Source organism: Chelonia mydas, chromosome 23 (genome assembly GCF_015237465.2).
Source record: "Chelonia mydas isolate rCheMyd1 chromosome 23, rCheMyd1.pri.v2, whole genome shotgun sequence".
In the NCBI taxonomy this organism is placed as follows: Eukaryota; Metazoa; Chordata; order Testudines; family Cheloniidae; genus Chelonia; species Chelonia mydas.
This window is the reverse complement of record NC_051263.2, coordinates 16,397,665-16,413,330: the sequence shown is the minus strand read 5'-3', so window position 1 is coordinate 16,413,330 and position 15,666 is coordinate 16,397,665. Positions and strand designations below refer to the sequence as shown.

The following is a 15,666-nucleotide window of genomic DNA, read 5'->3' as shown; positions in this document are numbered from 1 at the left end:
GGCGCCCCGCGCATGCGCGGTTCCTCCCTCCCTGGTCTGTGGCGGGAGTCGGGACGGGAGCGGTGTGCTGGGCCTGGGAAGTGGATGGAGGGCTGCGATTGGGAGCATTGGGGCTCGTGCACAGCTGGCGCCCTGGACGCATGGGGCACGTGCATAGCTGGGGGGATGGTGTATTGGGGGTGGGGTGCATAGAGGAGTGGGGTGCACAGCTGGGGGGCCGTGGATGCATGGGGCATGTGCATAGCTGAGGGGGGCGGGTGCATAGAGCAGTGGGGTGCACAGCTCGGGGGCCGTGGATGCATGGGGCACGTGCATAGCTGAGGGGGGCGGGTGCATAGAGGAGTGGGGTGCACAGCTGGAGTGCTGGATGCCGTGTGAAGCAGGGTGCACGGATGGGGGGGGGGCAGGCGCACGGGTAGGAGGCCAGGGGCATAGGGAAGCAAATGCACAGCTTGGGGGGCTGGGTGCATTGTGGCACGTGCATAGCTGGGGGAGTTGGGTGCATTGGGGGAGGGGACATACACAGCTGGGGGGCTGAGTGCATTGGGGAGTGGGTATCAAGGGGTAGCTGTGTTAGTCTGTATCCACAAAAACGAGGAGTCCAGTGGCATCTTAAGGACTAACAGATTTATTTGGGCTTTAAGGTGCCACCGGACTCCTTGTTATTTTTGGGGAGCGGGGTGCACAGCTGGGGTGCTGGGTGCATTGGGGCAGTGTGCATTGAGGCACGTACATAGCTGGGGGCAGGTGTATTGAGCGGGTGGGGTGCATAGCTGGGGGAGCCAGGTGCATTGGGCAGGTGGGGTGCACAGGGAAGCAGGGTGCAACAGATGGGGAGGCAGGTGTATGAGCAGGGTGCTGGTACAGCTGCGTGAATGCACCCAGGAGTGGGTTGGGCTGCTGGGGGCTGTGTGACTCATGGGCCTCTGGTCACCCCCCCCCCACACACACACACACACCACGCAACACCCCAGCACAGGAAACCACCAAACCCCAACACCCCACCCACCCATCTGTGTTTGTCCCATCACAGCGGTTGCCATGCTGCTTGCAATGACTGTTGCCAGGGCACTGTGTGCCTGATTGGGCTGCGGGTTCAGGGGACAGGATGTTGAGTGCGGAGATGATGATACATGGGTCTGCTTTCCTATTGCCCCATCTCCGCCCCCTTGAGCTCTCTGCCTGAGGTACCTGGGGTCGCCGCCAGGGCCCCCCACAACAGCCAAGCCAGGGTGGGGAGGGGCAGCTGCATCCATGGGCATTTGCCTGCTGCTCACTGCTGAGCTCTAGATCCCATTCCACTCCCAGAGCTGGGAAAGAACCCAGGAGTCCTGGCTCCCAGCCCCCTGCTCTAACCACTAGATCCCATTTCACTCGCTGGCTCCCAGCCCCCGTCCCTGCGTTTTAACCACTCCCCAAGATAAAGAGCTGTTTATTTCTATTCCTGGTTCCCCAGCACGGGCTCCTTATTTTGTGCAAACCTCAATGGGGAAGTGAAAGCCCCAGTTGCCCAGGGGAGGGGGAATCTTATTAACCCTTTAAAAGTGGGGTGCACAGACCCCATTAACCTGCCCTCTTTGCTGTCCAGGATTGGGGTCCCTGGCTGGCCCTGGGGGGCTAGTGTCCCATAGCCCTTCCCATCTGCCGTCCATTGTGGGGGGGTTAGCAGTGGTGGAATGAAATTTACGGGTTCTGTTCAAATGTTGGGGGGGGGTCTTTTATGGCGGGGCACAAACTCCTGCAGTTTGCTTCCCGACTTTACCTGGGGCGGGGGGTTTGGGGGGAATGATTTTAGCGGGCAGCAAAGTCTCGGGGGGGGATGCTGGGCATTGTTCTGGGGGGTTACCACGTTGAGGGGGGTGGAACGCTCTGGGGGTTCCCCTGCGTTCGGGGATGCCCCCCCCCCCCGGGGGAGTGGAAATCCAGGGGGTTGTACTTCGCCAGACACACGCCAGCCCCGTCCGGCCCCTCCCTGCTGGGGCGGCTGCCAGGGGTAGGGCTGGGGAGCGGGAGGAGAATTCAGACGGGCAGAGAGAGAGGGATAGAGGCAGCCGGCGCGAAAGAGGAGAGACCCCCCCAGCCCGTCTGCAGCTCCAGGTATCCCCCACCCCCTCCAGCGGGGGGGACCTGCCCCCTTTCACTCTGTCCTGGGGGGGGGATCTGTTCCCTTTCACTCTGTCCTGGGGGGGACCTGCTCCCTGCCCCCCTCCAACTCCCCGCTGGGGGACCTGCCCCCCTTGACTCCCTGCTGCGGGACCTTCTCTCCCTTAACTCCCCGCTGGGGGACCTGCCCCCTGCCCCCCTTAACTCCCTGCCCTGCTGGGGTCCTGCCCCTTTACCACCCTGCAGGAGGGGAGATGTCTCTGTCTGTCTGTGGGTCGGTCCGTCTGTCTCTGTCTGGACGTTTTCTTTGCGGAGTGTAAAAGTTCTGCACTAGCTGTGTGCGGGGGGGGGGGGGGGGGGCGGTCCCAGGGCTCTGGCTGCTCCCCCCCAACTTCCATGCTCTCGGTTTAGAGGGGAAGAAACAACCCCTGCCCCGGGCACTATGCGGCCTCTGGTAGCCCCTCCCGCCCACAGCATCCCTGCCCCTCCACAAACAGCTAGGTCCCCTCCCCCAGCACACGCAGCGCCCCACCCAACACCCCCCCCAGCACACACAATGCCTTCCTACCCCACCCAACCACCCCAGCACATGCAGCGCCCCCCCTTAACACCCAACACCCCCCCCAGCACACACAGTGCCTCTCCAGCCCACCCAATCCCCCCCAGCACACACAGTGCCTTCCTACCCCACCCAACCACCCCAGCACATGCAGCGCCCCCCCTTAACACCCAACACCACCCCCAGCACACACAGTGCCTTCCTACCCACCCAACCACCCCAGCACATGCAGCGCCCCCCCTTAACACCCAACACCCCCCCCAGCACACGCAGTACCTCTCCAGCCCACCCAATCCCCCCCAGCACACACAGTGCCTTCCTACCCCACCCAACCACCCCAGCACATGCAGCGCCCCCCCTTAACACCCAACACCCCCCACAGCACACACAGTGCCTTCCTACCCACCCAACCACCCCAGCACATGCAGCGCCCCCCCTTAACACCCAACACCCCCCCCAGCACACGCAGTACCCTCCAGCCCACCCAATCCCCCCCAGCACACACAGTGCCTTCCTACCCCACCCAACCACCCCAGCACATGCAGCGCCCCCCCTTAACACCCAACACCCCCCCCAGCACACACAGTGCCTTCCTACCCCACCCAACTACCCCAGCACATGCAGCGCCCCCCCTTAACACCCAACAGCCCTCCCGCCACACAGTGCCTCTCCAGCCCACCCAATCCCCCCCCCCAGCACACTCAGTGCCTCTCCAGCCCACCCAATCCCTCCCAGCACACGCAGCGCCCCTAGGTACACCCAGCTCCCCCCCCAGCACACGCAGTACCTCTCCAGCCCACCCAATCCCCCCCCCAGCACACGCAGCGCCCCCAGATACACCCAGCTCCCCCCCCCAGCACACGCAGTGCCTCTCCAGCCCACCCAATCCCCCCCCAGCACACGCAGTGCCCCTCCCCCACGAACACCAACCCCCCCAGTCCACCCAACCCTTACCCCCAGAGTGCACACAGCCCCAGAAGAGGGCCCTGTTTCTGGATCCATCCAGCCCTTGGATTCTGCTCTACTTGGTGTCTGTGGACCCCCATCCCACTAGGAGCTGGGCTGAGACCAACGGACACCCACAGTGGGATAGAAGTTGGCGCCCCCTAGAGGGGAAAGGCCCCGTGCCCCATTCGCTGCCCCCCTGAGCCAGCCAGTCCCTGCACTGGGGCTGGATGGGAGCCGGCGCCCCCTAGAGGGGAAAGGCCCCGAGCCCCATTCCCTGCCCCCCTGAGCCAGCCAGTCCCTGCCTTGGGGCTGGATGGGAGCCGGCGCCCCCTAGAGGGGAAAGGCCCCGAGCCCCATTCCCTGCCCCCCTGAGCCAGCCAGTCCCTGCCTTGGGGCTGGATGGGAGCCGGCGCCCCCTAGAGGGGAAAGGCCCCGAGCCCCATTCCCTGCCCCCCTGAGCCAGCCAGTCCCTGCCCTGGGGCTGGATGGGAGCCGGCGCCCCCTAGAGGGGAAAGGCCCCGAGCCCCATTTCCTGCCCCCCTGAGCCAGCCTGTCCCCTGCCCTGGGACCGGATGGGAGCCGTTCAGTGAGGCAGCCAGTCACACCCAGGCCAGCACCACTGCAATCAATGGTCAGTTGTTTGTGTCTCTTCAATGGTGTCTTGATTTAGAACAGAAAATACTAACTTGTGGCTGAACGGCCCCGGGCTGGGAGCCAGGCCGGTCACCAGCATTGCCGGGCAGGGCTGGGGCTGCCTTTGAGGGGGTTACTGTGACTCAGAGTGGCCCACAGTGCCCCTATGGGGGGTGCCGTGCTGCAGGGAGCAGGGCGGGGGGCTCAGCAGGGGATGCTGGGCTGCAGGGAGCTGGGAGGGAGTCAGCAGGGGGCGCTGGGCTGCGGGGAGCGGGGCGGGGGGCTCAGCAGGGAGTGCTGGGGCAGGGGGCTCAGCAGGGGGCACTGGGCTGCGGGGAGCAGGGCAGGGGGCTCAGGAGGGGGCGCTGGGCTGCGGGGAGCTGGCAGGGAGTCAGCAGGGGGCGCTGGGCTGCGGGGAGCGGGGCGGGGGGCTCAGCAGGGAGTGCTGGGGTGGGGGGCTCAGCAGAGGGCGTTGGGCTGTGGGGAGCAGGGCCGGTGGGCTCAGGAGGGGGCGCTAGGCTGCGGGGAGTGGGGCGGGGGCTCAGCAGGGGGCGCTGGGCTGCGGGGAGCGGGGCGGGGGGCTCAGCAGGGGGCGTTGGGCTGGGGGGAGCAGGGCGGGGGGCTCAGGAGGGGGCGCTAGGTTGCAGGGAGCGGGGCAGGGGGCTCAGCAGGGGGTGCTGGGGCAGGGGGCTCAGCAGGGGGCACTGGGCTGCGGGGAGCAGGGCAGGGGGCTCAGGAGGGGGCGCTGGGCTGCGGGGAGCGGGGCGGGGGGCTCAGCAGAAGGCGCTGGGCTGCGGGGGGCTCAGCATGGGGCACTGGGCTGCGGGGCGGGGGGCTCAGCAGGGGGCGCTGTGGTGCAGGGAGCAGGGTGGGGGGTGCTGGGCTGCGGGGAGCGGGGCGGGGGGCTCAGGAGGGGGCGCTGGGCTGCGGGGAGTGGGGCGGGGGGCTCAGGAGGGGGCGCTGGGCTGCAGGGACCAGGACGGGGGGCTCAGCAGGGGGCGCTGGGCTGTGGGGAGCAGGGAGGGGGGCTCAGCAGGGGGCACTCTCCCCAGTCAGCACAGACTCTAGGGGGTGCTGTGCTCACGGATGCAGCATGTTTGAAAGGAGCTGTAATACTGAGGCTATTCTCTGTAAATATTCCCTATTTCCCCCACAAACTGAAGGGTGAACCCTGCCACAGTCCCAGCTGATTCATTTTGGCCTGCCTCAATTCACCGGCGGGGGGTCCCTGTATACCCAAACCCCACCCCCCACCCCAGAGTGGCTGTGTCTCAGCACCGGGTGAGGGGTCCCCGTGTAAAGTGCCATCCTACATGGAAACATGGGGTGGGGGGAGCTGGCCTGAACCCAACCCCAGAGGCTGATGGAGCCGGGGGGGAGGGCAGGATTCCCACATGCCCCAGCTGAGAGGCCAGGAACAAATTGGGAATTCCTGAGTAGGACGAAATATTCAGTGCTAAATTGATAGGCCCATCTACCCAGTATCCCGCCCCCTCCCTGCCCACCAGATCAGATCCCCGGTCCCATCTACCCCAGTATACCACCCCCTCCCTGCCCACCAGATCAGACCTCTGGGCCCATCTTCCCTGATATCCCACCCCCTCCCTGCCCCCCGGATCAGACCTCCGGGCCCATCTACCCCGGTATCCCGCCCTGCCATCTGGTAAATGGGGAGGCTGGGAGCCAGGACTCCTGGGTTCTCTGCCTGGCTCTGGGAAGGGAGTGGGGGGTCAATCCAGCCCCACACCCAGCACTCACATGATCCTGGAGCATCTGGAACCCATTAGGGGAGGCTGGGACAGAGGGATGTTTGTGTGTGTGCATGGGGGGTGGGGAGTGGAGTCAGAGATTCGGGGCGGGACGGTGCCTGGGGGGGGGGGTGCTGGGAACTTCCCGCCTCAGAGTTAGTCTTCCCCTTTGGATTGGAACCAGGAAGTGCGTGGAGACGAGCGGGAGACCGGGGAGGGGGGCGCGGAAGGACTGGGGGGTAACCAGGAATCCGGGGGCACAGGGGTGTGGGCTGGCTCCTGGCTGGTTTGTGGGGGAAGGCCTGGGGGATGTCCTGACGAGGGGGGGTGTGAGGATCTGGCCCAGGCCTCAGGAGGTGTTTGGGCATGGGCACGTTCCCCATTGACACCCGCTATCTCTGAACCCCCCCCAGCACTCGCCATGAGCTTCCTCCTCTTTGCCATCACGGGCCTGCACGTCCTCATCCTCGTGCTGCTCTTCGTTGCCACTCTGGACAAGGTGAGATGCCCCCCCCCCCCCCACGCCAGGCAGAGAACCCAGGAGTCCTGGCTCCCAGCTTCCCTGCTCTAATCACCAACCCCCACTCCCCTCCCAGAGCCAGGGAGAGAACCCAGGAGTCCTGGCTCCCAGCTTCCCTGCTCTAACCACCAGCCCCCACTCCCCTCCCAGAGCCAGGGAGAGAATCCAGGTGCCCTGGCCCAAGTCCCCAGGCAGGGGGAGGGGAGGCCATCTTAGGGCCCTGTGCTAACCCCCTTGTCCCCCCAGTCGTGGTGGGTGCTGCCGGATGATGAGACCGTCAATCTGTGGTACGACTGTCTGTACGACAACACCACCCAGAGCTGGGTGTGCGCCTCTGTTGCCGACAGCCGTGAGTGGGGGTCCCGGAGCGGGGCAGGGAATGGCGGGGGTTGTTCTGGGATGGGGGGAAGGGGGTGGTAAGCATGAAGGGGATGGTAGGGGAATGCCAGGGGGCAATGACAGGATGGGGTGGTCCCAGATACTCTGGGCCAGCCGCACCACACTCCAGAGGGGCTGCATCTCTGTGCCGGGCGAGGGGTCCCCATATACCCAGCCCTCGTGCCCCACCCCAGAGGGGCCACATCCCAGCGCCGGGGGGGGGGGGGGGGAGTCCCTAAACACACAGCCCCCGTGTCCCACCCCAGAGGGGCTGCGTCCCAGCACTGGGTGAGGGGTCCCCCTATACCCAGCCCTCACACCCCACCCCAGAGGGGCCACGTCCCAGCGCCGGGGGGGGTCCCTAAACAACACAGCCCCCGTGTCCCACCCCAGAGGGGCTGCATCCCAGCACTGGGTGAGGGGTCCCCCTATACCCAGCCCTCACACCCCACCCCAGAGGGGCCACGTCCCAGCGCCGGGGGGGGTCCCTAAACAACACAGCCCCCGTGTCCCACCCCAGAGGGGCTGCGTCCCAGCACCGGGGGGGGGGGTCCTGTATACCCGGCCCACGTGCCCCACCCCAGAGGGGCCACATCCTGGCACCGGGCAAGGGGTCCCTGTATACCCAGCCCCCGCACCTTACCCCAGAGGGGCCACGTCCGAGCGAGGGTCTGTGGTCTCACCAGCGGCTGTTCCTCGGTCCCCAGAGTGGCTCCATGCCGTCCAAGCCCTCATGGTCCTGGCTCTGCTCTTCTCCAGCTTCGCCTTCATCCTCTTCATGTACCAGCTCTACACCATGGAGCGCGGGGGGCTCTTCTACGCCACCGGCGTCTGCCAGCTCTTGGCCTGTGAGTGCCCAGCCCCGCGCCATGCGAGGGGGCCCTGTGTAACCAGCCCCCGCACCCTGCCCCAGGGGGGCCGTGTCACAGCACCACTTTTCTCCCCAGCTCTGGGAGGGGAGTTGGGTCTAGTGGTGTCAATGTGGTGGGGGGAGCCGGGAGCCAGGACTCCTGGGTTCTATCCCTGGCTCTGGGAGGGGAGTGGGGGCTAGTGGTTAGAAGGTGGGGGCTGGGAACTAGGACTCCTGGGTTCTATTCCCGGCTCTGGGAGGGGAGTGGGGGCTAGTGGTTAGTGGGGGTGGGCTGGGAGTCAGGAGGCCTGGCTGCTCTGGCCTGAAGCTGCCCCTCACCCCTCCTCTCTCTGTTGTCCCCCCCTAACCCCCGGTGCAGGTCTCTCGGTGTTCACGGCCGCCTTGATCTACGCCATCCACGTGAGCAAATTCCACCACCACCGGCAGCCGGGCGGCTCCTTCGGCTACTGCTTCGTGCTGGCCTGGCTGGCCTTCCCCCTGGCGCTGCTCAGTGGCATCATGTACATCCACCTCCGCAAGAGGGAGTGACCCCTGCCCCCATTGTGGGGGGGCACATGACCATGGCCCATGCTGGGGTGGGGGAGTCATCCTCATGGGCTGATCCCTTCCCCCTGGCCCAGGGCAGCCTGGCTGTCACACACCACTGGAGCCCTGGAGCCTGTCCTGGCCACACCCAGCTCCCTTCGCCTTGCCTGTGCCGGGGCACCCAGGGTCGGGTCCCCCTCTGCATGGGCACCTGCTCTCCTCCCACCCATGGCCAGGGCTCCCTCCTGCCCCCATGACAAGGCCCCCTGGCCATCCCCTGTTCCCCAGCCTGTTGTGGGTGGGACAACCCCAGCCATTCCCCTGGTCATGGAGAGGATCCCCCCGGCTGGGGTGACACTGTCCAATCATCTTGCTGAACATGCTGGGGATGGGGCCCGTGGCCATGCCTTACAAATCTGGGTGCCACGCCCCTGAACATCACATAGAAATCGGGGGGGGGGTCACACCCCTTGCCCATGGCTGGCAGAGATGGGGGGCAGGGCTTAGCCAAGCCACAGCCCCTGGTCCAGAACATGGCTTATAAATGTGGGGTCCACCCCTCCTTGACAGGTGGCAGTTCCACAGTGCTGCACCCTTCGCTCCTCAGGAAGGAGGTAGGCACCAGAGGGGTGGTCCCAGGGAAGGGATACCCCTTCTTCCCCAAGGCGGGGATTTCTGGGCTCCCACGGGGCTATGGGGAGCCTTCCTTTGGCAGCACCTCAGTGCACGGCTTCTGTCCAGCCCCGTGCCTGGGCTCCATCATTTATACGTTTGGACAATAAAAAAGTGACCTTATCTACCCGCCTGGTGGCTTTGACGGCACTTTTGCCTGGAGCAAGGGATTGTGGGTACAGCCGGGCCAAGCGAGTTGTGGCAGAGCCACAAACACCCCTGTGTGACCATCTCCCTCCAGGAGAAAGGGATTGTGGGTAGGGCCGGGCTACGCACCTGCCCCCCAGCCACACCAACTCTCTAGGCTGCCCGATGGGGGTGGAAATCACCCTGTGCTGGGGGGGAGGGAATGTAGCGGATTTGCCCCCAGGCTGGCATGCCCTGCGAAGATCAGGGCTGGGGGCAGAGAGCAGGGATCAAACAACAAACCTCTTTATTGCACTGCAAATACAGTAGGAACTCCCTTCCCCGCAGAGAGGCTTTCAGGCCGGGGAATAAAGCTGGGCTCCTAAGGCTAAGACATTTTATCTTCGCTCATCCGGGGCTGGGAGCCAGGACTCCTGGGTTCTCTCCCCCCCCTCTAGGGAAAGGTGCTGGCTTGGAGCCTGACTAGCCCGGAGTCAATGTGGCCAGCTCCCCCGCAGGCGTGAACTGGCCCTGGCGCAATGGGAGGTGTGCTGCGAGCAGTCCCACCCGTGGCAACTAAAGTGCTTTCATTTGGGGGGAGGAGGCCCAGTGTTCTTCCACTCCTGCCCGAAAGTCCCTTTCTCACACATAAATCGAGGCCAGGCGCTGTGAAAATGAGCAGCAGAGGAAATCATGGGAGGAGCCAGAGCGAAGCAGCCCCTGCCAACCGGCCGGTCCGTCGGAAATCACGGCCTGAATTCTGCATGCCCTTCATGGCCTGAATTCTGCACTGGCTCGGGTCGGGTGGGCCAATCCCGCTCCTCTCACAGCAGTGCGGACACTCGCTCCCAGAGAGGCGCTGGGTGCAAATCCATGCGCCATGGGCAGCCAGTGCTGGGGTCCGGGCACAGCAGGGAGGGTTTGGCCGGGTGGCCTTTGGGCACTCTCTTTCTGCCAAAGAGAAGGGAAATCCAGGGTCCAAATCCCTTGTGGGAGATGGGGGGAGGGGCTGTAATGGGGCCAGAGCCCTCCCGGCTGAATAGCCTTTGACCCATTGGTGTCAATGAGCCGGCGCTCCCCTGCCAACGTCCACGCATCCTTCTTGAACGGTGGCCAACAGAACCCCTCGGGCACCAGGCAGCCCAGAGGGGGTTAACGACCCAGCAATCCAGCCCTGGCAGTAGCTGGGTAACGGCAGGGCCATGCCAAGCATGGGAGTTGGCGGGACTCCCAGAAGGCACCAGGAACATGCTCAGAGTGTGTGCGCATGGGGGGGGGGCTCAGTTCTCCTCCCCTTCCTGGGTGTTGCATGCTCCATAGGGGCCCCCCCTCCAGTGCTGTCCCTGCCCTTCCTCCCAGAGCGGCTGTAGCATAGCCGGGAGGAGGGATTGGAGGTGCCCACGCTGCAAACGGCCAGGGGGCATCAGTGGGACCCAGGGGCCATGGCAGGATCGGCCCGGTGCCCCCCCTCTAGGTTGAGCAGGTGCCGGCAGGCGCGGTCGGCACAGAAGGAGACTTCCAGGCCCGAGTGGAGCCGCAGCCACGACTGGACGTGCTCCTGAAGGCCAGCCAGAGTCTCAGGGTCTGGGGAGAGAGGAGACCTGGGTCACCCTGAGGAGAGCACCCCCTGCTGGGGAACCGCCCCACTGTCAGCCCTGACACCCATGAGAGTGCCCCCTGCTGGGGAACCCCCCCCCTTCAGCTCTGCCCCCGCTTGAGAGCACCCCCTGCTGGGGAGACCCACACACACTCTCAGCCCTGGGGTCCCTCCAACCTGATGGGGAGACACTTCCTCTCAGCCCTGCCCTCCTGAGTGAGAGAGCCCCCCTGCTGGGGAGACTCCATCTCTCAGCCCTGCCTCCCTGGTCCCTACCTGCGAGGCCGTGCGGGGGCCGGGCTGGCTGCCGGCGCAGGAAGCTGTGTGCCAGGATCAGCTCCTTGGCATGCTCCTCCTGGGCCCGCAGCACCAGCGCCCCCAGCAGCTCCGAGTTGTTGGAGGTGCTGCGGTAATACAGCATGTGCGCCAGCTCCAGGGAGTGGATGTTCCGCCGTTGCCTGAACACCTGAGCGGGGAGCACAGGGTCAGGATGCCTGGGTCCTATCCCCTGCTTGGGGGGGGGGGGGGGTCTAGTGGTTACAGCAGGGAGCCCGGACTCCTGGGTTCGATCTCCTAATTCTGGGAGGAGAGTAGCTGCAGCACCAAGGCCTGGCAACTTGGTGGTTCCATTCAGATGCCGAGGGGAGCCTTCAGGCCATGTGGTCTCATGGGTAGGGCACTGGAGCCCTGGGTGCTCTTCCCAGCTCGACCCCTGACCTGCTGTGGGACGCTGTCAACTCAATTAGTCAATCTGTGCCTCAGTTTCCCCTCTCCCTTGTCTAATTAAATTGTGAGCTCTTTGGTGCAGGACCTATTTCTATGAGAATACACAGGACCCAGCACAATGGGGTCCGCATGGCACGACAGGAGCCCCCAATCTCGGCCGGAAGGGGGGGTCTGCGCAGCGCCCGGTGCGACGGGGGCCCCAACCTCCCTCCCAGGGGTCTCAGCGGCCCCGACCTCACCAGAGGCACCTACCTTCCAGGCGCGGAAGGACATGAAGGCGGCGAAGCAGAGCAGCAGGAAGCTGGTGCCGATCTTGAGGTCGGACAGCACCACCATGCCAACATTGACGAAGAGGACCAGCCCGCTCACCACCAGCATGACATTCAGCAGCGTCTTGTAGAAGATGGACGTGCGGATCCTCACGCCCGGCAGCAGCTGCTCCAGCGCCTCCAAGGGGATGTCCTTAAAGCACTTCAGCACCAGGTGGGCGTTCCTGGGCCGGGCCGCCACCAGCACCCGCTTGAAATAATGCCTAGGGGTGGGCAGCACCGTCAGCAGGGTGGGATCTAGGGCCAGGCACTGCGGGTGCAGCCCCCTAGATCATGGTTCAGGCCACGACTGACAGAGGCAGGGAAGGGAGGTCAAGAGCCTGGATGGATCCCTGGGGCCAGCACTGGTTGCTGGAGGAGAGCACCCCCTACTGAGCCCCCCACTTCACTCCTGGGGCACTGGGGTCAACTTTGACTGTGAGGGGACAGCACCCCCTACTGAGGCCCTAGCAGCACAGCGCCCCCTAGCACCGCCCTGGGGCTTTGGCGCGAATGCTGACTGCCAGGGGAGAGCGCCCCATATTGAGTCCCCTGCCCCATTCCCACAGCACAGCGCCCCCAAGCCATTCTGCTCCTAGAGATCCTGGCTGGAGGGTAAGAAGAGGGGGTGTCCTTGCCTTTCCACGGGGGTCCGGGCCGTGCTGAACAGCCCCTTCCGGGGCCCCAGCGTGGATTTAATTGGGAGGACTCCAACACGCTGGCCGAGGGCCCAGAACCGGATGTACTCATACTGATCCAAGTTCACTGAAACCTGGGGAACAAAGGGGAACATATAGCCGCAACACACAATGGGATGGGTTGCTAAACCTGGGTCCTCCCAACACAACCAGCCCTCGAATGCGGCCACTTCTGGGGAGGGCCACAAGAGCTGGTTATATGGGGACCCTTTGCCAGGTGTGGAGACGTGGCTCCTCTGGGGTGGTGCGTGGGGGCTGTTTATACAGGGACCCCTGGCCTGTTGTTGAGATGCAGCTGCCTCTGGGGTGGGGAATAGGGCTTTTTCATTGCACAGCTCAGGGAGAGAAGGGAAATCTTGTATACCTGATGGGATTATAGGCAGGCAGGAGGGTCTGTCCCGAAGTGGTAACCAAGGGAGAGGCAGTTGCAGGGGGCAAGAGGCCTGCTGGCTCAGTAGCAGGGCATGGGATCGGGGCAGAAAGGAATTAGCTTTTCCGAAGCGTTATACTGGGGCAGTGCCGGATGGGCCACTCCCCTCCCCAGAGGTGGCCGCACCTGGACATCATCCTGAGGGTGATGCACGATGAGGGCGTAGGCCAGGGCATCCTCCGACAGACTGTTGAAGTTGGCCTGATCCAGCACCGGTTCCAACTCAGCCAGGACCTGCCGCTCCTTAGCCAGGCGCTCGGTGTCACTCAGAGCCAATTCTGGCAGGGTGTCCCGGTCGGGGTTAATGGGGTCGTAGAGAGCCTGTGGAGGGGCAGCAGGAAGGTACGTCTGTATGGGACACCCAGCCCCAAGGATCCCACAGCACCATGTCTGAGAAGGGATCTGTTCACTCCACACTGAGATGCTGCCAACCCTAGGGTCGAGTGCTGCGGCTGTTTATACATGGGCTCTCACCCGGTGCTGAGATGCAGCCAACTCTGGGGTGGGGAGCAGGGTCTGCTTATACAGCGATCCCTCACCCAGGGCTGAGATGCGGCTGCCTCTGGGGTGGAGCAAAGAGACTGTTTATAGAGAAAATCCACAAGTGAGCCCCCCTATTGAGCCCCTGCCCTGCTCCCAGCAGCACAGACCCCCTAGGGCTGCCCTGGGGCCAGCGCTGACTGTCAGTGGAGAGTATCCCTTACCCACCGTGTTTTCTTTCACCGGCTCCCATCCGAACCTCAGCCTGGCTTAGCTATTTCCAAAGGGGACGCCGTGCAGCTGACACCTTACCTGCAAGTGCCCCAGGAGAGAATGGTAGTGATGCAGGAGGGAAGAGTCCACTCGTGCCACGAAGGCCAAGAAGGAGGCGCGCTCGGCGTCACTGGAAGAGTGGAACTCCTGGAGGGACAGTTAGCGCCAAGTGTGGATTCACCAGGAACCAGCATCCCTGGGTCTCAGAGGCATATCCTGTGCTGTGTGTGAGAGCCATCTCCTATGTTGCTCCAACCGCCTAATTGAGAGGCAGGCGCCTCTGGGGTGGAGCATTATGGCTGTTTATATAGAGCCCCCTTGCCCGACACTGAGCTGCGACCGCCTCTGGGGCGGGGCACTTTATACAGGGCCCCCTTGCCCCCACCTTGAGATGCGACCCCTCTGGGGTGAGATCGGCTCTGACTCGGAGGGGATTGCCCTGTACCAAGTCACCCACCCTGCTCTCGCCAGGTGTTTCCCAATGGTCTCCCCTCTGCGTGCTGCCCCAGCCTGGCCCTGCTTCGATTTGTGGCCCCCCGGGGAGCGCCCTGTACCTTGAGAAGGCTGCTGACCAGCTGCCCCTTGGAGAAGGGGATGAACCGCTCCCTGTACTGCTCAGCCCACCCCTGGGGCTCCACAGGCTTCCACATCCTCCGGTACGCTGCCATCCGGGAGGCGAGGGAGGCCATGCTGCGGCAGGGCAGCCCCAGCACCCCCGTCCCCAAGGTGGCCCAGGCCACACCCAGCATCCTGCAAGAGAGGGAGGCATCAGCCCAACAGAACACAGCCGCCATAGCCCTGCAGCGAGCAGCTCCAGCTCCGTGGCCAGCTCAGTCCTCAGTCAAACTGCCGGTCACGGGGTCCATTTATACAGGGATCCCTTGCCAGGCACTGAGATGCAGGCACAGGGGCTGTTTGTAAGGGTACCACCTTGCCCAGCGCTGAGATGCGGCCCCTCTGGGGTGGGGCACAGCAGCTGTTTATACAGCAACCTCTTGCTTGGTGGTGAGATACAGCCTCTCTGGGGTTGGGCATGGGGGCTGTTTATTCAGGGACCCCTCGCCCAGGAACTGGGCTGAGACCCAGCCACTCAGTTCACACATGGGCCCAGCAAGCAGAGGTCAGATGAGAATGACTTTTAGCACTCGGTTTCTGAGAGAGGGGAACCAGCACCCCCATGGAAGAGGCAGGCCCCATGTCCCATTCTCTGCCCCCCATGAACCAGCCAGTCTCTCGCCCTAGGGCCAGATGACAGCCAGCACTCCCTGGAAAGGAAAGGCCCTGTGTCCCATCCCCTGCCCCACTGAGCTGGCCAGTCCTCCGCTCTGGGACCAGAAAGGAGCTGGTGCCCCCTAGAGGGGAAAGGCACCATGCCCCCTTCCCAAACCACCCACCGCCGCCCAGCGGCCATATCCCTGGCCAGTGCGAGCCTGTTTCTCTGTTGCGTCCGTTCCCAGGAGTCAGGTCTTGGGAGACTCTTCAGATTCTTCCATGGCACCATTTAAACCCACTGTCCGAGCAGAGAAGAAGGTGGGGCTGCAGAATCTGGGGTGGGGGAGGTAACCCCTGGAGAGTTCAAAGGTCGCCCGCCCCGGGGCAGCAAAGTTGACTTGGCTGCTGTGCAAGGTTCAAAGGTCGCCAGCCGTGGGTGCAGGGTTCAAAGGTGGCCGGATGCGGGGTGGCAGCACCGAGGGAGTCTTGGCTGCCGCGCAGGGTTCAGAGGTGGCCGGTTGCGGGGTGGCAGCACCGAGGGAGTCTTGGCCGCCGCGCAGGGTTCAGAGGTCGCCGGTTGCGGGGTGGCAGCACCGAGGGAGTCTTGGCCGCCGCGCAGGGTTCAGAGGTCGCCGGTTGCGGGGTGGCAGCACCGAGGGAGTCTTGGCCGCCGCGCAGGGTTCAGAGGTGGCCGGTTGCGGGGTGGCAGCACCGAGGGAGTCTTGGCCGCCGCGCAGGGTTCAGAGGTGGCCGGTTGCGGGGTGGCAGCACCGAGGGAGTCTTGGCCGCCGCGCAGGGTTCAGAGGTCGCCGGTTGCGGGGTGGCAGCACCGAGGGAGTCTTGGCCGCCGCGCAGGGTT

General features: G+C 64.6%; 5 protein-coding genes across 13 annotated transcripts in view; 3 read left to right on the top strand and 2 right to left on the bottom strand.

Moving 5' to 3' along the window:
- LOC119564877 (immunoglobulin superfamily member 1-like) overlaps positions 1-15,666 on the bottom strand; it is a 967,916-nt gene that overhangs the window by 248,776 nt on the left and 703,474 nt on the right. The gene's annotated exons all lie outside the window — the stretch shown is intronic.
- The window catches only part of LOC119564866 (immunoglobulin superfamily member 1), a 999,687-nt gene that overhangs the window by 491,781 nt on the left and 492,240 nt on the right, over positions 1-15,666 (top strand). The window lies entirely within an intron of this gene.
- Positions 1-15,666, top strand: part of LOC119564865 (immunoglobulin superfamily member 1) — a 798,058-nt gene that overhangs the window by 432,902 nt on the left and 349,490 nt on the right. The gene's annotated exons all lie outside the window — the stretch shown is intronic.
- On the top strand, positions 1,946-9,080 carry EMP3 (epithelial membrane protein 3). The gene is made up of 5 exons (XM_037888319.2): positions 1,946-2,097; positions 6,405-6,490; positions 6,758-6,860; positions 7,597-7,737; positions 8,119-9,080. Exons 2-5 carry the CDS (start codon positions 6,413-6,415, stop codon positions 8,286-8,288), a joined length of 492 nt encoding a protein of 163 aa, XP_037744247.1. The 5' UTR covers positions 1,946-2,097; positions 6,405-6,412; the 3' UTR covers positions 8,289-9,080.
- On the bottom strand, positions 9,374-15,168 carry TMEM143 (transmembrane protein 143). 4 transcript variants are annotated; one of them, XM_037888281.2, is made up of 8 exons: positions 14,990-15,168; positions 14,150-14,345; positions 13,635-13,742; positions 12,969-13,163; positions 12,353-12,486; positions 11,659-11,938; positions 10,957-11,146; positions 9,374-10,667 (listed from the first exon to the last, which is right to left on the bottom strand). In XM_037888281.2, exons 1-8 carry the CDS (start codon positions 15,094-15,096, stop codon positions 10,507-10,509), a joined length of 1,371 nt encoding a protein of 456 aa, XP_037744209.1. In that variant the 5' UTR covers positions 15,097-15,168; the 3' UTR covers positions 9,374-10,506. The 4 variants fall into 4 exon arrangements, with proteins under 4 accessions (XP_037744209.1, XP_037744210.1, XP_037744211.1 ...); XM_037888282.2 differs by having other exon boundaries at positions 15,026-15,168; XM_037888283.2 differs by lacking the exon at positions 10,957-11,146.

Excerpts from the sequence above, each read along its gene's own strand:
- EMP3 (XM_037888319.2), top strand. The coding sequence starts at position 6,413 with ATGAGCTTCCTCCTCTTTGCCATCACGGGCCTGCACGTCCTCATCCTC. Across the intron at positions 6,491-6,757 it reads TCGTTGCCACTCTGGACAAG|TCGTGGTGGGTGCTGCCGGA; the intron begins GTGAGATGCCCC and ends TTGTCCCCCCAG. Across the intron at positions 6,861-7,596 it reads CGCCTCTGTTGCCGACAGCC|AGTGGCTCCATGCCGTCCAA; the intron begins GTGAGTGGGGGT and ends CTCGGTCCCCAG.
- TMEM143 (XM_037888281.2), bottom strand. The coding sequence starts at position 15,096 with ATGGTGCCATGGAAGAATCTGAAGAGTCTCCCAAGACCTGACTCCTGG. Across the intron at positions 13,164-13,634 it reads CTCTCCTGGGGCACTTGCAG|GCTCTCTACGACCCCATTAA; the intron begins GTAAGGTGTCAG and ends GCCCCTCCACAG. Across the intron at positions 10,668-10,956 it reads GCCCCCGCACGGCCTCGCAG|ACCCTGAGACTCTGGCTGGC; the intron begins GTAGGGACCAGG and ends CTCTCTCCCCAG.